This window comes from Clupea harengus, unplaced genomic scaffold (assembly GCF_900700415.2).
Source record: "Clupea harengus unplaced genomic scaffold, Ch_v2.0.2, whole genome shotgun sequence".
NCBI lineage: Eukaryota > Metazoa > Chordata > Actinopteri > Clupeiformes > Clupeidae > Clupea > Clupea harengus.
This window is the reverse complement of record NW_024880073.1, coordinates 2,191-28,329: the sequence shown is the minus strand read 5'-3', so window position 1 is coordinate 28,329 and position 26,139 is coordinate 2,191. Positions and strand designations below refer to the sequence as shown.

The following is a 26,139-nucleotide window of genomic DNA, read 5'->3' as shown; positions in this document are numbered from 1 at the left end:
GCATGAAATCAGGGTTGGTGATCTGTTTAGACATGCTGTCATACAGGGACATAGAAGCGTGTGAAATTTTGAAAGAATTTGTATGGACATTAGTTAGACAGTTAGACATTCCCCTCTTCGTCTTGAGTATGTTAAGCATGCGTACATTTGAATATGCAAAGAAACCAGGTATGTGCTTGCTAGTGGTGGATTCCTCGTCCTGTTTCCAGTGTTTGCCTAGAATGTTTGTTTTCTTTCATATTTTAACTTAAGGCCTTACCACAAGAGCTTTCTAAGACCATCTCTGCAAACATATGTACCCCCTGACGTATGTGTGAAATTAGCGTAGTTTTGAGAAACTTGCACCTCAGAAATAGCTCGCCATGGCTGTAGTATGTCACTTTCTCCGTTCGCACACATCAAATGCAGTCATCGTGTGATTTCACGGTCTGGATATTCACCCTTTGCAGGATTTATACCATTGTTTCACGAGTCCGCTCTCTCCTTGAACTGAATTATCTCCTTTTTGGCACCTTCAATCTTTCAACTCGGAGAACCCCTCCCAGTGGTCCCACTCCGGTTAAATAAAATAGCGCGCTGTAACCTCGATACCGGCTGATCGCGACCGCAGTCAAACAAGATTTACTTTTCAATACTCTGCATGCCGTTAATTACGCTTTGGCAAGTCCAACCAGCAGAAGCCTGTCTAGTAATAAACAGCCGGGGCCAAAGCACTCTTGATTGGATCACTTTTCCAAGCGGCCTTTTACAGCTCTCGGGTGTGGTATTAAATCTATGCTAGATTAACACGTTTAGCTCATAAATGACACCGAGGGGTTTGACATACAATAGGAACATCTCCTAAAAGGCTGAATGTGACACGTTTTATATGTATTTCTGTTTCTCTTTCATGTCTTTGGCAGCCAGCCCTGCCATTTTGTGAAGAGGGCTGTATTCAAGATTTATTTCTCTCTTTTTTCCATTTTAGTTAGACATGTAGTCCATTTCTATGGGTTTTATAAGGGACAGATATTTTTGAGATGATGCACTATGGTAGTCAAAACCTTTGACCAGGTTCCCAAAAGTTTTTATAAAATGTCATAAAAATGTGTGTGTGTGTGTGTGTGAGTGTTGTTTTTTTTTCCGCCTCAGCTTTCTGGTCTCACCCTGCCTTTCACCTGGTGTCTGAATAAATATCTGAGCCATCAAATACTTTTCGCAATTCTGTAAGTAAGCTTTATGGAAGTAATATTCGCTAAGAGGGAATGTTCCGGGTATGAAATATAATTTCTCTCAGTCTTTTAACATTCCGGGAGGGAAGGACAGAAATAAATAAAATGTCTGGTGTGCTCGGTGCAGCTGGCAAAAGTGCTGTCATGGAAACGGATAGGGTGTAACCCTTAAAACACACATATGGTTTGTTTTGTTCTACTGTGGTATGCGTGCTGCAGATAACCACGGTGACTCATAGACATTTTTCCCGACATGATGTATGAGCCTTGCCACCAGATTTAACGTCGACCTAAACGTACTTAATTTAGGAGCGGATCAGAGGGCAAAAGACAGGGATCCAAAACACACATTCAGAATTGCATGCTGGGTTCTTTGAACGGACCCATAAGAACCCGTGTCCACCTTTGGGCTGAAAGTTTCGTGGCATTTTGAGTAACCAGTCCGTCTAAGCACGGTTGGTTGTGCAATGATTTAAAACAGGTTTATGTAAGGTTTGCTTGGCAGGTAGTCTGGCATGATGTGGCCTATATATCCATTCTGTTAAATAGACAAAAAGAGCCTTCAGTCAGGTGTTCATGTTCAGAGCGAGGTAGTCTGTTCTGCAATGTTACCATTCATTCAGTCAAATTTACCCGTTTGGCAGGAACACACAAATGGGCAGGTTTGCTTGCCAGTTGAGGTAATAGGTGTAAAAGTTCTACCACCCATTAAGGTCATAATGTAGCTGTGGAAAAGTGTTCCTAATGACCTTGTGTAGACATTATTACTGTTATTGACTCAACGTGCCTTAGCAATTATATTATACTCATTTGATCACACACTATATTTAAGGGATTATAAAATGTCTTTCATAATGCCTTACATAAACCATTATGAGTTAAGGAGTGACTAAATATATATATATATAACAATTACTTTACATGATTAGCAGCTTGTACTAATATTTGGTGTTGTGCTTTTCTAATAATGATACAAATCTTAAAGAATTGTCTGTAAAAACTTCTGAGACCCTGTTATAATCTCTCTCTCTCATTACTGGAATTTAATTTTGTGCATGTAAGCGAGAGATATCAGAGTTTTTTACTCCCCCTCCACAGTCCCCATTGTTATCCCACTGTGTGACCTCTGGCGGGCTAAAGGACAGGGCACCCAGGTATAAAATTCCCCATCTGTGCTTACTCAGGAAAAGAACACAGCGCGCTGAATGGGCATATGCTCTCCTATAAAGAATTCACAAAGGGAATATTAGCACTGTCGCTGTTAGTCTTTCATTTAGCACACACACACACGCACGCACGCACGCACGCACGCACGCACGCTTGCACACACACACACACATACACACACACACACACACACACGCACGCACGCACGCACACACACACACACACACACCACTGTGTTCATTCAGGTGCTGAAGTGTTTTGGTATTAGAGTTTTTTTGTTTTTTTAAGATTCAGTTTTGTCATTCTGTTAAAAGAATAAGCAGTATTGAAGGTGAAATATATAGAAATATGTACCCTGACATTTCTCCCAGTAAAAGCTGATTTGGGGGAGATCTGAGGTTGGTATGGAGGTGGCATTTGGCAGCTGTGAATAGCGAACAGGATGGTGTACTGAGCGTGCCTCTAAGTCCAGGGCGAGTCCTCTGGGTATATGGGCAGTAGCAGAAGGCTGAAGAGTGGAAAAAGCATATTGTTGGATGCTGCAGTGACATCCTGGGACTTAATGGGCTCAGTTACTCTGGGGCCTGACCCTTCTGTTCTCTTCGTTTGTGATTTTCAATTTTTTTCTTCTCCTCTTTCTTTTTCGTCTCCTTTCTTTTTTTTTTCTTTTGCCGCATGAATAATAAATAAGTCCGAGGCGTGCAAGAGTAGCCAGCAGACTCTACACGTCTCCTCACAGGAGAGTTTCTGACTCGTAGAAAACCATACTGCAGCCAGTTAGCATCATGTCCGCATTATACCACAAAAATGTGTATTAAAGATAATCAGCAGACGTTATTTGACAGGTGCACTAGGATTTACCTTCTGATGTATGTATTCTCACCTGACGTGGCAGGAGTCAAGGTTTTATGAGCTAATCTGTAGTGTGAAAATAATTCAGATGAAGTACTACAGAGTTGCTGGCATCGCCTCTGGATGGAATCAATAAAAATGAAAACAGAAAGCAAGCCCTTTTTTTCCGTTGAAATAATTGATAGCGCCAGTGTTGATACAAGTTGGGCTGTTATGCTGTACACAACCTAAATTGATTTTCCCCACTTTCCAGTGATATTTTATATGATAAGATTTCACATAGGTGTTCTCTTGGAGTAACCGCAAAACCTAAAACTCTATGCTATAGAATACTTCAGAAATGTACCTTATTTTACTTGTTATTTTTTCCAAAGAGCTGTTTAGTAATACCATTTACCATGTTACACTGGCCTCAAACACACCATCATAAAAGTGACAACATTGTCGCAAACATGGAATTGCAGAGGCCTTATCTGTAGTCATCATGTCATTCAATGTCCAGTGACATAATAGTCATCATGTCGTGTCATTTTTCATAACTATCATAACAAGTTATCACAAGACATCATATTATCAAACATTTTGAAAGTCATGACAATTACCAATACCAGCATTCTGCATTACTGAACACTAAACACCATAATTACAATTCATGACAAGGTATGCCATATAGTATAATGTGTTTTTGACATTCCTATGACAAATGGCTCAGTGGCTCGGGAGCCCATGTTTAAACTTTTTTTTTAAGAGGTGAAGTTCCAAAACATATGTTACTTTTCATGCCGTGCTTTACTGACAATTCCTTTTTTCCCTCTGTGTTAAAGGCAGTGTCTTTGGGATCCATGACTGTGATTCCTCTGTGTTAAAGGCGGTGTCTTTGGGATCCATGACTGTGATTCCCTAAGCGCAATGTACCCTAGGTCTGTTTGATGGCTGTGTAAAACCTCAGGTATTACCAAGGTTACCGTAATCCAGCCCAGATTTTAACTTCAGTTTTAACTCCAGGGACAAGAGGCTCTGCCCACACTTACCCCCCCCCCCGGGCTTTAGTCATCGGTATCATCAGATCTCACACACACACACACACACAGACATCCACACATACACACACCACACCCACACCCACACACACACACACACACACAGCCTTGTAATTGTTATAAGTGGGAGCCACCTCTCTGGAACATGCACTATGGGATCCACCCTTTCCTGAGGCCCTAGAGCACTGAAAAAAATCAGGCATGGTCAGCTGAATTTTAGAAATACAAATATCACTTCAAATTTGTAATTTAATAAAGTTCACTTTTTAGCATGACTAGGTGGTCACTTATGGGGACTTTTCATGCCATTGGTAGTCGTGGGGCCCATTATTCACACACCTCAGGTATACCTTCCTTCTGAGACAACAATTCACACACCTCAGATAAACATTACTTTTGAGTCCATAATTCACACACCTCAGGTAAACCTCACTTTTGAGTCCATAATTCACACACCTGAGATAAACCTCACTTTTGAGTCCATCATTTACACACCTCAGGTAAACCTCACTTTTGAGTCCACAAATCACACACCTGAGATAAACCTCAGTTTTGAGTCCATAATTCACACACCTCAGGTAAACCTCACTTTTGAGTCCATAATTCACACACCTGAGATAAACCTCACTTTTGAGTCCATACATCACACACCTCAGGTAAACCTTACTTTCTAAGTTAATTATTCACACACCTGAGGAAAACCTTACTTTCTAAGTACATTATTCACTAGTGTCCACAGGCAACACCAGTCAATTTACATTACATCTTCACAAACACAGACCCCAGCAAGTAGGATGGTGGCTAAGTTGGAAGTCCCTCTGAAATAATGTTAAAATCAACACAGTTAAATAATACAACAAAGCAATGACACTGTGATGCACAACAAGTGCCATTTTATTTTATCCTGAAGTGTGTGTGTGTGTGTGTGTGTGTGTGTGTGTGTGTGTGTGTGAGTATGAAGGATGTACAAAAGGATCATCATTAATTAGAACACAAGTATATTCAAAAAAAAAACTCAAGGATGAACTCAAGGATGAACAAGGATAAACATAAAGTGCAAGAGATAGTGCAGGCCCAAGAGGTAGTCTGTTGTTTTAAGCATTTTTACAAAAAATAAAATGGCTTTCCTTAATGCCAATTCTTTCTTTTAAAACAGAAGTTATCCATCAACTCAAAAATATCCCTTATACCTTCCAAAAAAACAACAACAATCAACAACACCGTCTCTTATCCCTCTCTCTTCTCTCCTCTTCTCTTCTCGCTTTTCTCACCTCTCTTCTCTCCTCTCTCTTCCCTCTCTCTCTCCCTCTCTCTTCTCTTCTCCCTTTCTCTTCTCCCTCTCTCTTCTCTCTACTATTTTATCCCTCTATTCTCTCCTCTCTCTTATACCTCTATCTTCTCTCTCTTATCCCTCTCTCTTCTCCTCTCTTCTCCCTCTCTTCCCCTCTCTCTTACCCCTCCCTCTTCTCTCTCTCTCTTCTCCCTCTCTCTTCTCCCCTCTCTTTCTCCCCTCTCCTCTCTCTATCCTCTCTTATCTCCCTCTCTCTTCTCTCCTCTCTCTTCTGTTCTGTTCTCTTCTCTCTTCTCCCTCTCTCTTATCATACACCAGAGTTAAACTGAAATATTTTGCACAATTCAAATAAAAAAGCAGCATCCCCTAATCCAAGTCCCCTTTTTAAAAGAAAAACATTTTAGAAATAAAAGAGAATAACTGCAACTTAAAACTTGCAGGCAGAGTTACCTCTTTAAAAAATAATAATAAATAAAATTATAAAGGCTATGCCATACTCTCATGGGGAGGTTTTGCCCAAAAAACAATGTACTTTGAATAGCTTAGTTTATTTATATGATCCCCCTCCATCACAAACATTAACAGAGGTATTTTAACAGAGTATGTCTTCTGTGTGTTTTTTTCTTAAGATTTTCTCTTGAGAGCATCGATTCGATTTTTTACGTAAAACTTGATGGCCTTCCAATCTCTGTCTTTCAGATGAAGAGGCTCTGATTTCAGGCAGCCATCACAATCAGCTTTACCAGGCACATGACATGTCCTAATAAAGTTCATCATATGTTTTTCAACAGCATGAATTTCTTCAGGCTGCCATTTTTTCCTCTGGACAGGTCTGCGTACTACATGAGAAATACATTTAACAAAAGACTCATAAATGAGAAAAAAATACATACCTTGTGAGAATAAGCTTTCAAATGATCTTGGTGTCCTCCAGCTGGATTGTTAAAAATAAATACCTTTACATGATCTGATCACCCTCTCTCCCACGCAGTCTGTCTCTGTGACTTCACCTTCATTTCCTTGAAATTTAAATAGAATCATGAGATTTGACAAACTTTTTCCCTATATGCCACATTTCTCTTAAAAGGGTAATGATGATACATTCCCTCTTACAGTGGACTAGACAGCTACATGAAAACTCATATGGTACAGTAGATACAATCCGAGACTGTAGCGGCAATATATACCCGATAAATAAAAAAAATTCACACATGGAAAAATAAGCATACTTTTCTTTGCCATGTGGCGTGTGCGAAGCGGGGTCGCTCCATGTGTCATGTGCTCTGGGTGTGCATCATCTCCACCTACATTTGCCATAAAGAGAATTAAATAAACAAATGATTGCAGAAGTAGTACACACAAGACTTAACTATAAACTTAACTAAGATGTAATTAAATAATAGGACACTTCATCTATTCATCAAGATAAACATTGACCTCCTTTGTGCAGCTGATGCTGGACTACTTTCTATACTCATCCTCCTCGACCTTAGTGCAGCCTTTGACACTATTTCACATTAGCTTCTTCTAGAACGTCTAGCCAACATTGAAAGCCATGGCAGTGCACACCTGTGTTTAACAGCCTTCCTGACTGACTGAAATAATGACCATTTAGTCAAAGAGCTCAGCTGTCACCAAGAGGGTTCCCCAGGGCATAGTTTTGGAGCCTCTCCTTTTATGATTTCCCACTCTGCAATATCCTTCGTCATCATGGTGTTCAGTTTCACTGCTATGCTGATGACACTTAGCTTTACATGTCTACAAAGCCCATTGCCTCTCTTCTTTCCAGCACAATAACTGCCTGTCCTCATGACATCAACTTGACCAAAAATGACCTGAAACTAAACAGCAACATATTACAACTACCCTAACAAACAAATTATTATTTGAACTTTTTAGTTACATTCAAATGGTAGCTGTCAGTACACAGGCTTTCCTATCTGTGGTCATATGGATATGCCTTCACACCTTTCACGCCCAGCACCACCTGCCCCAGACTGACCCCAACTATTCCCAGTTTCTGTTAGTCATTGGCTGTGTTCCGTAGAATTCAAATATCTCGTTGCTGAGACATTATGGGCTAAGATCTGCTGAATGGACACTTTGAACATGGAACTAACACATTCTCCACCAATTCAAAAGAGTCCTTGCCCACTCCATCACTAGATCTACTTAACTTGGAGTGAATAAAAAATGAACAAATTCAAACTATATACGATTAGTGTTTTCATCTGGAGTTTTCAGTGAAAATAGGATGATCTTTTAATACTATCACTGACCCAATCACCAATCAATAATATAATAACACTAAATAGTTGGACTGCTTATGGACTGACACATCCTACCAGAGCAGAGGGGGAACTGAAAGCAGACAAGTGAATAATAAATACTGAAGGAATACAGAGTATTAGTCTATAAAAGTATAGTAAGTATGGCAAGTATTGTTTCACAATCTTGTATTACTTTTGGTGTGGCAAATCACCCAAGGATAGCAAAGCGATGCACAAGTACTGTTACGTTTAAGCTAGCACAAGGCCATGCCAAGTTTTTAAATCAATAATAATCTTAATACTCTCGACATAAAACTTAGACAAAACAAAGTAGGAGTTTAATACTTTTACCTCCAGACTCATCATCCATGTCACTGTTTCCATCATCCTCAACTGTTTCCATCATCCTCAACTTTCCCCCTATGAAGACATAGGGGGAAATGATACATGATTATAAACTTCACAATCCAGGTATAACAAACTCTCTTAGAAACAATGTGAAATGATGTTGCAAAATATATATATATATATTAACTTTGTGCAGTATCGTGCTTCATTGTTAAACAGTATGGTATTGTGCAGCCACAGCAACCACCCCATCCTACCAAATAACAATGTAGCACTGGGCAAAGTTTCTGTGCAGCCAAAGCATCCAATGCATCCTATCCTATTCTTTCAACATTATGCTGGACTTTGTAGGGATTGTAATAACCATCTTATTGTGAATTTATTGTGATTTGACTTACAGTAAATGTGACAACATTCCATCTTATAATACTATTCATTACGCCAATGCAAACATAGCCTACTTTATTTGGATTGGTTATCCCCATAATATACAAAAAAGACCAGTCCAGGTGATTACGTTCACCTTTTAAGAAAAGCATGAACATTTTTATATTTTTGTTGCATCATATCTCCTGAACCAAGCATGATAGAACAGTTGCAGTCTATCCCTATGTCTATCCCTATGTTTGTGAATAGTTAGAGTGTGATTGTACCCCTCAGAACCTAACTTCACCCACTGCATAATTTGAAAAGTCTAAAGTGGGGTAGGGCCTAAGAAGGGAGCAGGGATTAGATGAGAGGCCGAAATCTGCTGAAATCAATCTTATTATAGCCATCATAAAATTGACACTATTAAAGAAAGTTGGACTTTTACCTTCCAAATCATCCAAATCATCCAAATCATCGTTTCCAACACCTTCAACCCTATCTGTAAAAATATAGGGGAAATTATGTTATGATGTGTTTGTAAACTGCACTTTATACAAGTAACAAACTTGCTAAGAAATGTTGATTTATTTTCTTTTAACATAATAAATAAAAGTTAGCTATGAAGTATCATGGGTCAAGAATCTAAAAAAAAAGGTTATTTAAAGAATAAATGTTTTAATATTACCATCAGGATCGATGGTAATGTCATCCAAGCTTTTCCCCTTAAACTCGGAAAGACGTCCCGTCTCAAAAGCCATAAGGACCTTGCTAATCTTTGCAAGCTGCAAAGTCCCCTCTGGAAGCCTGTAAAACTGCCTGTGGACACGTATGTCATGTCCTAAAAAATCTGCTAATTGATCCAATTCAGTATTTGAGAGGTTCAACACTTTGGAGAGTGTACCAATTTGCTTGCGCAGTTTTGTGGAGCTCAAAGTTTCTGGATGCTTAGCACCACAAGCCTTGGCAAAAAAGTTAATGCAATCAGAGCCACGAAAGCAAGTCATGGCACTTGGACGTGCAAAGAGATACGGATTACATTTCTCCACCCCACATTCAACTCTCTTTGCCACCAAGAGTTCAAGTGACCGTATCATCTCCGGGGTCAGCAAAATGGGGACTTTTCGGCCTCTCTTCCCTCTTATTTCGATTCTCTGAAAGTGTTTACAAAGTTTTTTCTCTAATTCTGAAAGAGCAGCATTAATGTCATCATGTGGGTCTGATGTGTCTCTCTGAGTGAAGTTGGAAAGTAGCATCCTAGAAACTTCTCCCTCTCTGCGGCGATTGAAAAGTATTACCTTTGTAAGTGTGACCATGGCAAGGTTCGACCAGTCAGTTGTAGATGATTTTGATGACAAGGCATTGCTGTGCTCCTTTTCTTTTCCATCCAGATATGAATGAAGAAGTTTCACATCCTCAGTGAAAGGAAGCAGTAGTGGAGAATTCCATTTTCCTTCTTCAAGTGTTCGGTGTGCTGATGCGGAAATCATTTCTCGCCACTTTGTGTTATATATCTGACGGAAATTCCGTGCTGATCTAGCAGTTTCCTCATCACCTTTGACCAAGGCTTTACTTTCTATGAGTTCTGAAATCTTTGTCAGACTTTGTCCCAGTTTCAAAGCAAGAGATGAAGTCTTGAATGAACCATTTGGTCTGTAACCAGCAACATGTTTCACAGCAAGGACAGTCTCCATGAAGTTGGCTGGTGTGATCATGTCATGTATGTTCCTGAGAGATGTGACTTCTCTTGCACTAACTACAAGTCTACCCAGCTCTCTCATCTTCTGTCGAATGTATTCATGCTTCGACACATCACTCCCTAGCCTGTTACAAAGGTGCTGTCCCATCTCCAATATACACTCGTCATCTTTGACCACAAGTGAAACTCTATCTTGACTCATTTGGCTCATCACTTTCCTCAAGGTAGCGCTAGTTGTAACAGATGAAGCTGAGACTGTAGCACACAATGAAAGTATTCTGTTCTTACCTGGTCTGGGTTTGACATCAGTAGGTTTAAAACGGCATTTCTTTGCATGCCTCCATAGCACTTTCCTAGTATAAAAGCCTAGGCAGTAGGGGCAGTGGACGAATTCCTCACCCTGAGCATCTTCCGTCGGCCTTTTACAAGGAACAAGCTTTCCACTGCCTGATTGAAGAACATTCAAATTATGCACGTAATTCCCTTTTTTCCGCAGGTACTCTAGCTGCAAGCGTCTCTCAGTGGAATTTGGAGGGTGACTGAAGGCCCTTGCCACATCAACTTCATTCTTATGCTTCCTTCCTAAATGCTTCGAAATCTTTGTGAAAGACTTTCTGCAGAAAATGCAGTGCTGCTTTTTGTCGTACAACCTTGATCCATTGCATTTCTTGTGGACAACAGACACAAGTACTTTGGCACTCTCCTCTGTTTCAGTATCATTTGCCATGCTCGCTTGTTTGTCTGCATCATGCGTCATACTTTCCTCTTCGTCGGTATTGTATGTTATACTTTCCTCTTCATCTGTTTTGTGCGGCATAGTACTTTGAGATAATCTAAATCTCTTTTTAGGAAAGATCAGTGGTATTTCACAGCTACTTTCTGAACTTTCGTCAAAACCTTTGGGCACCCATTCCTCTTCACTATCAGGGCAGGAGTCATCAGAGTCAAACAGCTTCTCCGTTATAGGTGGGATACCATCCTTCATCTTAAAGTAAAATAGATACAAACAAAATCAAGATAAACAAATTGACACATCATGAGTGTGTACAATTTATCTCTGAAGTCTGACCAGAGGTCTGATATCTGAAGACTGATCAAAGAGGCCTGTAGCATTCCGGAAACATAAAATGTGAATGTAATTTCAGAGGCATTTTACCAGTATGCTTTTTGTTCTTCTCAGTTTTGGCACATATTCATCACCAGTTGACAATTCTGAATTCTAAAAAACAAACAAAGAAATAACAGAAGCAATACGAGTTTTAAGTCGAGGTCAACGATTTTACAAAACATATGCAACAATCAGGGCAAGAGTCATCAGAATCAAACCTGTAGCATTCCTGAAACATAAAATGTGAATGTAATTTCAGAGGCATTTTACCAGTATGCTTTTTGTTCTCCTCAGTTTTGGCACATATTCATCATCAGTTGACAATTCTGAATTCTAAAAAACAAACATAGAAATAACAGAAGCAATACGAGTTGTAAGTCGAGGTCAACGATTTTACAAAACATATGCAAAAAGACAAAAAGGCCAAACAAATTAAACATATGTACAAATACGGCTATTTAGACAACTAGTGTTTTTGGTGGTGAATAGCTGGGCTATGCAGACACACCAGGGCACAAGTATTAATTAAACAGTATAGGCCACCTGTATCAGCTACTGTGTAGGCTCTGTGTAGATTTAAAGCCGTATCATACATCACGCTTATCAAAGAAGATATTTACATTACAAGACATTACATACATAAGAACGTGTGAGCCTAAGGAGTGGTATAACATCTGTGAAGGACCTGTGCAGCATCTTTAGCATCTGTGCAGTGCATGGCAATAACAGCCCTTTTTTCCCCTTCTCCACTTCACAATTTTGGCAATGTTTTGCAGACATGCCAAACACCGCTATTATCAGGTCTGTTTCGGTCGTGTCCATCTCTTGTGTGTAGTGCTAGGTTTTGGTAACCAAACTCTCTTTTACGCATGCGGGTCGCTTCAGATGATAGGCAAGTATAAACACATGTATCGGATAAGGGTTTCTTTTGAAAGTAAACGCAAACGTACGGTCCAAAAAATCGGACTTACGCAAAAAAATAGGAACTGGGCATTAAGACCTGCAGTGTTAACGCAGCCAAAGATCATTTAAAAAGCTAAACCGCTTGTCTGGATGGAGATAATTTTCATTTTACAATGCTGTTTTACAAAATTACTGTGTTTGTGTGGACAAGACCTTATAAGTGTCATTGAAATATATTCTGTCGTATGTTGCTGTAAAACTGGCGTGACCAAGATAAAAAATATTGGATTGGCTAGGTTATAGGGTTTGAGTAGGTCAATGTGACAGTGAGAAGTTTGGTCGCTGTAGGAAGTTCCGAACCAACTTCTGAATTGTGACAAGTTACAGATTATAGAATAGAGATAGTGCAACTAAAACAACTTGCTCAATCTGCCAGATATCACAAGAAACTTCCATGTTCACATGAAATAAATTATATTACCTTAATGTAGTGCCCACTATTGTAAATCGTGAACATGAAAGAACACACATTACCTTGTTATGGGTTTTGTATGTCAAGACTTGGCTAGAGCAGCTCGCATTTTCCAGGTCACTGGTTTCTTCTTCGGAGCTTGTGTAGTCCACCAATTTAAAACAACAAGTGTCCTCAACCTGGGGAATCAGTTGCCAAATAGATCTAATGAAGTGCATGACAATATCAGATTTCAAATTCAGGCATGACAACTACAGAGAGAAATTATACCATAACAACGCTAAGGTTAAGTGTCTGTGCTATATTTTTCATGAACAAATACACCTAAACTGGATTTGTACTGTCAGCTTTTGTATAAAAACAGTCTCATTCATTTCCAATACAGAATGCTCAAAGTATAATTATTAAATTACCAGCATATCTGCTTTTGGGAATTCAACCAAAGCAGGGTGGGCTGTATTCATGCTAGTGGTTTCATCTCCACTGTTGGAGGTCTGAACAGTAATCACATCACTCTGAACAAGAATAGAAATACATTCAGAGTTGAAGTGAACATGTACTGTATGTACCAACAGTTTAGCCAAAGACCTACTGTTATAGACATGAAAATAGAGACAAATACACCAGTCTATACTGATGGTAAGATGAAAACAACTCACTACATGTAATCCAACTCTGTTACTATCTACAGTCACTGCAAACTGCAAACTGCAACTGCAAACACACACTTGTGTTTAGTCAAAGGTATATGTGGGGACCCATGAAAGAGTTGTCAGAGGTCAAATCTCACACACTAATCTGGACAGATGAGGTCCATATTACAATGTAATTTGCAAATAGTCATGATGAGAAAAAGATGGAGATCTAAAATCAAACTTCTGAACAGTTTGAAGCTCTCCATTTTCTGCTCATTCTAATCCTCTCACTGGGATTACTAGTTTAATAAAAATAATAAAAGCATAACAAGAATAGGGTGAAGTGAACAAATACAACTCAGGTAGATTTGGAGGGGTAACTTTTGTAGACACAATATTCATTTTAAGATAAGGAATGCACAAAATACCAAGATTCAGTTACCTGAAGATCTGCTCTTGGGAATTCAACCACAGCAGGTTGTGCAAAAAATTGTGCTGATGTCATCGTCGTTGCTGGAGACCTGCAAAATAATCAGATCAATCTGAAAAGAACACAAATATATTCAGTGTTAGAGTGAACATGTATGTAGTGCCAGCCAAAAAAGATCCACTGTCAAACATGTAAACACACATATACCAGTCTATAATGATTGTTAAATACTAACACTTCTTCATAAGTAACCCAAACAGCTACAACCTTACAAACTGTGGCAATCCTACTTGAGTTTTGTCAATGTTATATATGGGCCCCAATATAAAAGTTGTGATAAATGGGTCTCACACACTCATCAGGTTTGCCTCGTGGACACTATTACAACATTAGTTACAAATTGTCACTTTCAGAAAGAGTACAACTTAATTAAAACTTCCCAACAGTTTGAGATTCATTGTCTTCTAATCATTTAAAAATGTGGCTGGAAATTACTACCATAACAAAGCTAAGGTTAAGTGTCAGACAGCTATCATATTCATGAACAAATACACCTGAAGTGGATTTGTCATGGCAACTTTTGTGAACAGAATAAGTTACCAGTGTAACTGCATTTGGATATTCAACCAAAGCAGGGTGGGCTGTATTCATGCTGGTGGTGTCATCTCCACTGATTGAGGCCTGCACAGCAATCACATCACTCTGAACAAGAACAGACATACATTCAGTGTGGGAGTGAACATGTACATACTTAAAATGTAACCACAGACCTACTGTTACAGACGTAAAAATAGAGACAAATACAATGGTCCATATCAACGGTAAGAGGTGAGCACCTTATAATATGTAATCCAACTCAGTTACTATCTGCAGTCACTACAAACTGTAAAAAACACACTTGAGTTTCGTCAATGTTACATGTGGGGAACCGTGGAAGACTTGTCAAAAGTCGAATATCACACATCTATCTGGCCCACCTCATGGGGTACATATCAAAACATCAGTCGCAAATCCTCACTTTCGGGGAGAGATGAGCAACTTAACTGAAACTTCTCAACAGTTTGAGGATCTCCATTCTCTGCTCATTTAAACTACCTAGCTGGGGTTATTACTTTATTACAAATTATACCATAACAAGGCTAAGGTCAAGTGCCTGAGTGCCATAAAACTCGTGAAAAAATACACCTTAACTGGATTCCTAGTGTCAGTATTTGTGGATAAAACAGCCAAATTAAGTTTACAATACAGAATGCACAAAGAATATTTAAAAAGTTACCAGCAGATCTGTTTTTGGGGTTTCAACCAAAGCAGGATGGGCTGTATTCATGCTGGTGGTGTCATCTCCACTGATTGAGGCCTGCACAGCAATCACATCACTCTGAACAAGAACAGACATACATTCAGTGTGGGAGTGAACATGTACATACTTAAAATGTAACCACAGACCTACTGTTACAGACGTAAAAAATAGAGACAAATACAATGGTCCATATCAACGGTAAGAGGTGAGCACCTTATAATATGTAATCCAACTCAGTTACTATCTGCAGTCACTACAAACTGTAAAAAACACACTTGAGTTTCGTCAATGTTACATGTGGGGAACCGTGGAAGACTTGTCAAAAGTCGAATATCACACATCTATCTGGCCCACCTCATGGGGTACATATCAAAACATCAGTCGCAAATCCTCACTTTCGGGGAGAGATGAGCAACTTAACTGAAACTTCTCAACAGTTTGAGGATCTCCATTCTCTGCTCATTTAAACTACCTAGCTGGGGTTATTACTTTATTACAAATTATACCATAACAAGGCTAAGGTCAAGTGCCTGAGTGCCATAAAACTCGTGAAAAAATACACCTTAACTGGATTCCTAGTGTCAGTATTTGTGGATAAAACAGCCAAATTAAGTTTACAATACAGAATGCACAAAGAATATTTAAAAAGTTACCAGCAGATCTGTTTTTGGGGTTTCAAACCAAAGCAGGATGGGCTGTATTCATGCTGGTGGTGTCATCTCCACTGATTGAGGCCTGCACAGCAATCACATCACTCTGAACAAGAACAGACATACATTCAGTGTGGGAGTGAACATGTACATACTTAAAATGTAACCACAGACCTACTGTTACAGACGTAAAAATAGAGACAAATACAATGGTCCATATCAACGGTAAGAGGTGAGCACCTTATAATATGTAATCCAACTCAGTTACTATCTGCAGTCACTACAAACTGTAAAAAACACACTTGAGTTTCGTCAATGTTACATGTGGGGAACCGTGGAAGACTTGTCAAAAGTCGAATATCACACATCTATCTGGCCCACCTCATGGGGTACATATCAAAACATCAGTCGCAAATCCTCACTTTCGGGGAGAGATGAGCAACTTAACTGAAACTTCTCAACAGTTTGAGGATCTCCATTCTCTGCTCATTTAAACTACCTAGCTGGGGTTATTACTTTATTACAAATTATACCATAACAAGGCTAAGGTCAAGTGCCTGAGTGCCATAAAACTCATGAAAAAATACACCTTAACTGGATTCCTAGTGTCAGTATTTGTGGATAAAACAGCCAAATTAAGTTTACAATACAGAATGCACAAAGAATATTTAAAAAGTTACCAGCAGATCTGTTTTTGGGGTTTCAACCAAAGCAGGATGGGCTGTATTCATGCTGGTGGTGTCATCTCCACTGATTGAGGCCTGCACAGCAATCACATCACTCTGAACAAGAACAGACATACATTCAGTGTGGGAGTGAACATGTACATACTTAAAATGTAACCACAGACCTACTGTTACAGACGTAAAAATAGAGACAAATACAATGGTCCATATCAACGGTAAGAGGTGAGCACCTTATAATATGTAATCCAACTCAGTTACTATCTGCAGTCACTACAAACTGTAAAAAACACACTTGAGTTTCGTCAATGTTACATGTGGGGAACCGTGGAAGACTTGTCAAAAGTCGAATATCACACATCTATCTGGCCCACCTCATGGGGTACATATCAAAACATCAGTCGCAAATCCTCACTTTCGGGGAGAGATGAGCAACTTAACTGAAACTTCTCAACAGTTTGAGGATCTCCATTCTCTGCTCATTTAAACTACCTAGCTGGGGTTATTACTTTATTACAAATTATACCATAACAAGGCTAAGGTCAAGTGCCTGAGTGCCATAAAACTCATGAAAAAATACACCTTAACTGGATTCCTAGTGTCAGTATTTGTGGATAAAACAGCCAAATTAAGTTTACAATACAGAATGCACAAAGAATATTTAAAAAGTTACCAGCAGATCTGTTTTTGGGGTTTCAACCAAAGCAGGATGGGCTGTATTCATGCTGGTGGTGTCATCTCCACTGATTGAGGCCTGCACAGCAATCACATCACTCTGAACAAGAACAGACATACATTCAGTGTGGGAGTGAACATGTACATACTTAAAATGTAACCACAGACCTACTGTTACAGACGTAAAAATAGAGACAAATACAATGGTCCATATCAACGGTAAGAGGTGAGCACCTTATAATATGTAATCCAACTCAGTTACTATCTGCAGTCACTACAAACTGTAAAAAACACACTTGAGTTTCGTCAATGTTACATGTGGGGAACCGTGGAAGACTTGTCAAAAGTCGAATATCACACATCTATCTGGCCCACCTCATGGGGTACATATCAAAACATCAGTCGCAAATCCTCACTTTCGGGGAGAGATGAGCAACTTAACTGAAACTTCTCAACAGTTTGAGGATCTCCATTCTCTGCTCATTTAAACTACCTAGCTGGGGTTATTACTTTATTACAAATTATACCATAACAAGGCTAAGGTCAAGTGCCTGAGTGCCATAAAACTCGTGAAAAAATACACCTTAACTGGATTCCTAGTGTCAGTATTTGTGGATAAAACAGCCAAATTAAGTTTACAATACAGAATGCACAAAGAATATTTAAAAAGTTACCAGCAGATCTGTTTTTGGGGTTTCAACCAAAGCAGGATGGGCTGTATTCATGCTGGTGGTGTCATCTCCACTGATTGAGGCCTGCACAGCAATCACATCACTCTGAACAAGAACAGACATACATTCAGTGTGGGAGTGAACATGTACATACTTAAAATGTAACCACAGACCTACTGTTACAGACGTAAAAATAGAGACAAATACAATGGTCCATATCAACGGTAAGAGGTGAGCACCTTATAATATGTAATCCAACTCAGTTACTATCTGCAGTCACTACAAACTGTAAAAAACACACTTGAGTTTCGTCAATGTTACATGTGGGGAACCGTGGAAGACTTGTCAAAAGTCGAATATCACACATCTATCTGGCCCACCTCATGGGGTACATATCAAAACATCAGTCGCAAATCCTCACTTTCGGGGAGAGATGAGCAACTTAACTGAAACTTCTCAACAGTTTGAGGATCTCCATTCTCTGCTCATTTAAACTACCTAGCTGGGGTTATTACTTTATTACAAATTATACCATAACAAGGCTAAGGTCAAGTGCCTGAGTGCCATAAAACTCATGAAAAAATACACCTTAACTGGATTCCTAGTGTCAGTATTTGTGGATAAAACAGCCAAATTAAGTTTACAATACAGAATGCACAAAGAATATTTAAAAAGTTACCAGCAGATCTGTTTTTGGGGTTTCAACCAAAGCAGGATGGGCTGTATTCATGCTGGTGGTGTCATCTCCACTGATTGAGGCCTGCACAGCAATCACATCACTCTGAACAAGAACAGACATACATTCAGTGTGGGAGTGAACATGTACATACTTAAAATGTAACCACAGACCTACTGTTACAGACGTAAAAATAGAGACAAATACAATGGTCCATATCAACGGTAAGAGGTGAGCACCTTATAATATGTAATCCAACTCAGTTACTATCTGCAGTCACTACAAACTGTAAAAAACACACTTGAGTTTCGTCAATGTTACATGTGGGGAACCGTGGAAGACTTGTCAAAAGTCGAATATCACACATCTATCTGGCCCACCTCATGGGGTACATATCAAAACATCAGTCGCAAATCCTCACTTTCGGGGAGAGATGAGCAACTTAACTGAAACTTCTCAACAGTTTGAGGATCTCCATTCTCTGCTCATTTAAACTACCTAGCTGGGGTTATTACTTTATTACAAATTATACCATAACAAGGCTAAGGTCAAGTGCCTGAGTGCCATAAAACTCGTGAAAAAATACACCTTAACTGGATTCCTAGTGTCAGTATTTGTGGATAAAACAGCCAAATTAAGTTTACAATACAGAATGCACAAAGAATATTTAAAAAGTTACCAGCAGATCTGTTTTTGGGGTTTCAACCAAAGCAGGATGGGCTGTATTCATGCTGGTGGTGTCATCTCCACTGATTGAGGCCTGCACAGCAATCACATCACTCTGAACAAGAACAGACATACATTCAGTGTGGGAGTGAACATGTACATACTTAAAATGTAACCACAGACCTACTGTTACAGACGTAAAAATAGAGACAAATACAATGGTCCATATCAACGGTAAGAGGTGAGCACCTTATAATATGTAATCCAACTCAGTTACTATCTGCAGTCACTACAAACTGTAAAAAACACACTTGAGTTTCGTCAATGTTACATGTGGGGAACCGTGGAAGACTTGTCAAAAGTCGAATATCACACATCTATCTGGCCCACCTCATGGGGTACATATCAAAACATCAGTCGCAAATCCTCACTTTCGGGGAGAGATGAGCAACTTAACTGAAACTTCTCAACAGTTTGAGGATCTCCATTCTCTGCTCATTTAAACTACCTAGCTGGGGTTATTACTTTATTACAAATTATACCATAACAAGGCTAAGGTCAAGTGCCTGAGTGCCATAAAACTCGTGAAAAAATACACCTTAACTGGATTCCTAGTGTCAGTATTTGTGGATAAAACAGCCAAATTAAGTTTACAATACAGAATGCACAAAGAATATTTAAAAAGTTACCAGCAGATCTGTTTTTGGGGTTTCAACCAAAGCAGGATGGGCTGTATTCATGCTGGTGGTGTCATCTCCACTGATTGAGGCCTGCACAGCAATCACATCACTCTGAACAAGAACAGACATACATTCAGTGTGGGAGTGAACATGTACATACTTAAAATGTAACCACAGACCTACTGTTACAGACGTAAAAATAGAGACAAATACAATGGTCCATATCAACGGTAAGAGGTGAGCACCTTATAATATGTAATCCAACTCAGTTACTATCTGCAGTCACTACAAACTGTAAAAAACACACTTGAGTTTCGTCAATGTTACATGTGGGGAACCGTGGAAGACTTGTCAAAAGTCGAATATCACACATCTATCTGGCCCACCTCATGGGGTACATATCAAAACATCAGTCGCAAATCCTCACTTTCGGGGAGAGATGAGCAACTTAACTGAAACTTCTCAACAGTTTGAGGATCTCCATTCTCTGCTCATTTAAACTACCTAGCTGGGGTTATTACTTTATTACAAATTATACCATAACAAGGCTAAGGTCAAGTGCCTGAGTGCCATAAAACTCATGAAAAAATACACCTTAACTGGATTCCTAGTGTCAGTATTTGTGGATAAAACAGCCAAATTAAGTTTACAATACAGAATGCACAAAGAATATTTAAAAAGTTACCAGCAGATCTGTTTTTGGGGTTTCAACCAAAGCAGGATGGGCTGTATTCATGCTGGTGGTGTCATCTCCACTGATTGAGGCCTGCACAGCAATCACATCACTCTGAACAAGAACAGACATACATTCAGTGTGGGAGTGAACATGTACATACTTAAAATGTAACCACAGACCTACTGTTACAGACGTAAAAATAGAGACAAATACAATGGTCCATATCAACGGTAAGAGGTGAGCACCTTATAATATGTAATCCAACTCAGTTACTATCTGCAGTCACTACAAACTGTAAAAAACACACTTGAGTTTCGTCAATGTTACATGTGGGGAACCGTGGAAGACTTGTCAAAAGTCGAATATCACACATCTATCTGGCCCACCTCATGGGGTACATATCAAAACATCAGTCGCAAATCCTCACTTTCGGGGAGAGATGAGCAACTTAACTGAAACTTCTCAACAGTTTGAGGATCTCCATTCTCTGCTCATTTAAACTACCTAGCTGGGGTTATTACTTTATTACAAATTATACCATAACAAGGCTAAGGTCAAGTGCCTGAGTGCCATAAAACTCATGAAAAAATACACCTTAACTGGATTCCTAGTGTCAGTATTTGTGGATAAAACAGCCAAATTAAGTTTACAATACAGAATGCACAAAGAATATTTAAAAAGTTACCAGCAGATCTGTTTTTGGGGTTTCAACCAAAGCAGGATGGGCTGTATTCATGCTGGTGGTGTCATCTCCACTGATTGAGGCCTGCACAGCAATCACATCACTCTGAACAAGAACAGACATACATTCAGTGTGGGAGTGAACATGTACATACTTAAAATGTAACCACAGACCTACTGTTACAGACGTAAAAATAGAGACAAATACAATGGTCCATATCAACGGTAAGAGGTGAGCACCTTATAATATGTAATCCAACTCAGTTACTATCTGCAGTCACTACAAACTGTAAAAAACACACTTGAGTTTCGTCAATGTTACATGTGGGGAACCGTGGAAGACTTGTCAAAAGTCGAATATCACACATCTATCTGGCCCACCTCATGGGGTACATATCAAAACATCAGTCGCAAATCCTCACTTTCGGGGAGAGATGAGCAACTTAACTGAAACTTCTCAACAGTTTGAGGATCTCCATTCTCTGCTCATTTAAACTACCTAGCTGGGGTTATTACTTTATTACAAATTATACCATAACAAGGCTAAGGTCAAGTGCCTGAGTGCCATAAAACTCGTGAAAAAATACACCTTAACTGGATTCCTAGTGTCAGTATTTGTGGATAAAACAGCCAAATTAAGTTTACAATACAGAATGCACAAAGAATATTTAAAAAGTTACCAGCAGATCTGTTTTTGGGGTTTCAACCAAAGCAGGATGGGCTGTATTCATGCTGGTGGTGTCATCTCCACTGATTGAGGCCTGCACAGCAATCACATCACTCTGAACAAGAACAGACATACATTCAGTGTGGGAGTGAACATGTACATACTTAAAATGTAACCACAGACCTACTGTTACAGACGTAAAAATAGAGACAAATACAATGGTCCATATCAACGGTAAGAGGTGAGCACCTTATAATATGTAATCCAACTCAGTTACTATCTGCAGTCACTACAAACTGTAAAAAACACACTTGAGTTTCGTCAATGTTACATGTGGGGAACCGTGGAAGACTTGTCAAAAGTCGAATATCACACATCTATCTGGCCCACCTCATGGGGTACATATCAAAACATCAGTCGCAAATCCTCACTTTCGGGGAGAGATGAGCAAATTAACTGAAACTTCTAAACAGTTTGAGGATCTCCATTCTCTGCTCATTTAAACTACCTAGCTGGGGTTATTACTTTATTACAAATTATACCATAACAAGGCTAAGGTCAAGTGTCTGAGTGCCATAAAACTCATGAAAAAATACACCTTAAGTTAAGTTACTAAGTTCATAGTAAAAAAAAAATCACACATGATATGTAATCAAACTCAGTTACTATCTGCAGTCACTACAAACTGTAAAAAACACACTTGAGTTTGGTTAGTGTTATACGTGGGGGACCTTGGAGGAGTTGTCAAAAGTCAAATCTCACACAGCAATTTGGTCAGCCTTGTGGGGTCCATAATACAACATCAGTTACAAAATCACTTTCAGAAATAGATGAACAAGTTAACTCAAACGTCTCAACAGAGAACAGACTCTCCATCTTCTGCTCATTTCAACCCTCTAGCTGGGATTACAAACTAAATACAAGTTACACCATAAGTAAATCAGAGGTGAAGTGTTCTATAATATTGAGGAATATACCTTAACTGTATTTGTACTGGCAGCCTTTTAAGACAAAACTCCAAACTGTCATTTTGTCCATCGTAGAAAATACCCCAAATAAACTGAGTGCGTTACCTGTAGATCGGCTTTAGGCAAATCAACCTCAGCAGGATGTGCTTGAGTCATTGCACTGGTGCCATCTGCCTTGCTGGAGACCTGCACAGCAATCACATCACTCTGAACAAGAACAGAAATACATAGTGTTGGAGTGGACATGTATGTCGCCACAGTTAAAATAATGACGTACTGTTGCAGACATGTGAACATGAATACCTCTCTATATGTGACCCAAACTCTGTTCCTATCTAACACCACTACAAAAGGTAACAACCTCACTTGAGTTTGTTCAATGTAATATGTGGGGACCCATGAGAAAGTTGTGAGATGTCAGTCTCACACTAGGCTTGCACTATAAGAGGAAACTCTGCAATGTGCAATGTATATTGTGATGACAATATGACTGGCGATAAATAAATAAATATTAAAGTGTGCATATTGGCTATACAGTTCCTACGTCTTTCTGCCTTAATAGGTATACTGCTAGCAGCTAACTATTAAGCCCACTGAACAGAAAAATTACATTTTAAACTTACTACCACTGATTCTTATGATCCTTTACCATAGGAAGTAATCTCACCTTTGTTCTCCATGGCCAGTCCATATCCCCATAGTTGTATGTTATTTCCTCTCCTGGCTGTATCTGCCGTATGGCAAATAAGCACAGGTGGGGTTTGCCTTTGACGGTGATACGTTTCATCTGGCTATTCGGATTGATGTGGTCATCATTAACTAGTCGGCCAAGAGAGAGGTCATCCTTTGCAGCATCAATACTAAAGACAAGACATGGAACTGTTAGCCTTATGTCTGTGTGTTTATCCGTCTCTTTTATCCAAAGCCGCTTAGAATATCAGAAAAATCATCCATTAGCATTAGACTTAGAATAAAATTCATCATCGGGATCTTTGATGTGTCCTAGAATATAAATCTAAACCAGGGTGGGGCCTAAGTAAGCAATTTACAGCATCAGCTATGCCCTCTACGACATGTCTGTGAAAAGTGACCATTGACTGATCTGTGGATTGACATTACAACACTTAAACTTCAAAACACCTACCAGTGCTTGTTCCCATTGACCTTGTATTCAAAAAAGTACACTTGAAGCGCATCATGGTAGATTCTTCTGCGTCTTTGACATTCTTCAAATGAAATGATCTCTCCTCTGTATTCTACTAAAAAGTCTCCTTTTTCAAAGAAACTGTGGCTAAACACTCCTCGACCTAGTTTAGATAAAAATAGGTTAATTTCACTTTTAAATTCTTGGACACACTGCACACACAGGCGTATGTATACTGACTGAGAGCCTGGTCACTTTCAATTGGTATCCACATAAACTTTACTAATTGAAACCCTTTTTTGCCCTTCAGCAAGTGCAATTCATAGTTCTCCTCACATGAAATGCAAGCAAAACACAACCCACTGCATATTTTGCCCATATTTAAAAGTTCCATAGCACATAGGTTGTAGTCCTAAGCAAAACATTCCTAAACATGGTGTAGCTTGTATTATAATTGGGACATGTGGCTAATAAATTATAAAAATTAAGGAAGAGAGGGTAGAGGCCAAAAGATAGAAATCTGTATGCTGTACACTACCAGAGAAGCAGACGACTGATCCAGTTTTAAATTCACAAAATATTGGAGAGTTGTGTAAGCCTTTCTGGTGTGGCAACTACAGGTCAAAATGCTCTCACTCAGCTACACATCAGCTTGAGCATGCAGTGTGCTCAAATCTCAACACTATGAAACTCAACCCAGCATTTTACAAACATGTTAAATCATTTAGCATATACAGATAGTTATCCAACAAATATAGAAAAAAGGTTTCGTAAATATGGAATCTCCTGTGTAACTGGATAAGTCACTTACCTTTCAGAGAGTTTATATATCTGGCGGTGAGTTCTGGCCTGTCAGCTGACAGGGATATATAGTGTATAGCTTCTTGAACAGGATCTCTGTGATGCCTTTTGCTGCGACGCATTTTCTCCTAACTGAACATAAACAAATCAAAATACATTAAATAGAGGAGGTTTAAATTGCTGGGGTCAAATTGACCCCAAGGATAACATATGTTAGTAAATCTGAAGGTAATAGGAGGGTTAAGCATGAAGGTTTCCACAAAGGATTGTGGGTACTGTAGTTCTTCACTGCGCATTCGGTAAAATTTAAAATGAAACAAGAGCAATCTCAACAATGTATGCTTACATTCTGTTTAACATAATAAAAATGATGATACCGATGCATACACATAGCGTCTAATGCAATATATTCTTAAAATGAAATGGTAGAAATTCAGGTGCCATGTCAATGTTCCGAAAGCCCAGTATTCCGAAAACTCGGTGTTCCGATAATAGTTATGGTAGCCCTATACCGCGACAACACAAAACTCATTAGTTGGACAGCCTGCTTTTCCGAAATTGTGAGCACATCAACGTGAACCACTATAGCCCACATGCACATCCCAATGAATTGATTACACAATCATAAACATATACATGCATTTATTTCACAACCGTGAACTTTAATTCAGAATATTATTATACAAACATGGCATTTGCATCGCGAAGATAAAAAAATATTTTATGATAGCCAATTTTCAGAGCAAAAAAACGGCATCATTTTAAATAGCCTAGGTTAATAATAATAATAATAAAAGGAATCCCGCACTCCTAAAGCTATCTCTTAATTTCATGTCCATGAATTGGTCTACAGTTGCATGAGGCTCTTGCCAATTAATGGTGAAATATTGTTGCATTAATCTTCCATGGAGAGTATGTGTTCTTCGGGTATAAGACCTGCACAGTGATCCCTCAACATTTTTCCATGAGTCCGTGCTGTTAGGTGCGTGTGCGTGCGCATTAATCAGTAGCCTGCCGCCTCCAATTTACGAGAAGGAGCCTCACTTCATTGAACTTTCAGTCTGACATTTAACAATTATTTGAAGATGGGGCCATAGAGTAGGCTAGGCCTATCTTACAATTTCGGCCTTAATTGTGCCACTTAAACAGTATCTTGTTAAGTTTGGCCTTGTGCGGCCCACTGACATCCCGAATGATTGCATTGTCCACTATTAGTTAGGCGCTCAAATGGCGGTAATGTGGTATCTGACCACATTACATGTGTTTGTTTGATCGTATAGTCTTTATTAATTTGGCCAACGTAAACACACAGGCCCATGGGCGGAGTTTGAGATTTGTGCCAGGGGGTGCAAAAAAAAAGAAAACCGCAGCTTAAGCACAGAGACAGGTGTTTGCCCGTCTCCTAATAT

At 39.2% G+C, this 26,139-nt stretch overlaps 2 protein-coding genes across 2 annotated transcripts; both read right to left on the bottom strand.

Annotated features, from left to right (window-relative positions):
- Positions 1–6,128: 6,128 nt before the first annotated feature.
- LOC122131225 lies at positions 6,129–13,867 on the bottom strand. The gene is made up of 11 exons (XM_042706115.1): positions 13,805–13,867; positions 13,141–13,242; positions 12,790–12,906; positions 11,623–11,685; positions 11,401–11,463; positions 9,234–11,229; positions 8,994–9,047; positions 8,183–8,251; positions 6,791–6,865; positions 6,518–6,580; positions 6,129–6,400 (listed from the first exon to the last, which is right to left on the bottom strand). Exons 1-11 carry the CDS (start codon positions 13,865–13,867, stop codon positions 6,186–6,188), a joined length of 2,880 nt encoding a protein of 959 aa, XP_042562049.1. The 3' UTR covers positions 6,129–6,185.
- Positions 13,868–23,369: 9,502 nt separating this feature from the next.
- Positions 23,370–25,314, bottom strand: LOC122131226 (histone-lysine N-methyltransferase set-1-like). The gene is made up of 4 exons (XM_042706116.1): positions 24,741–25,314; positions 23,930–24,092; positions 23,453–23,645; positions 23,370–23,378 (listed from the first exon to the last, which is right to left on the bottom strand). The coding sequence occupies exons 1-4, from the start codon at positions 24,850–24,852 to the stop codon at positions 23,370–23,372; spliced, it is 477 nt and encodes a 158-aa protein (XP_042562050.1). The 5' UTR covers positions 24,853–25,314.
- Positions 25,315–26,139: the final 825 nt, after the last annotated feature.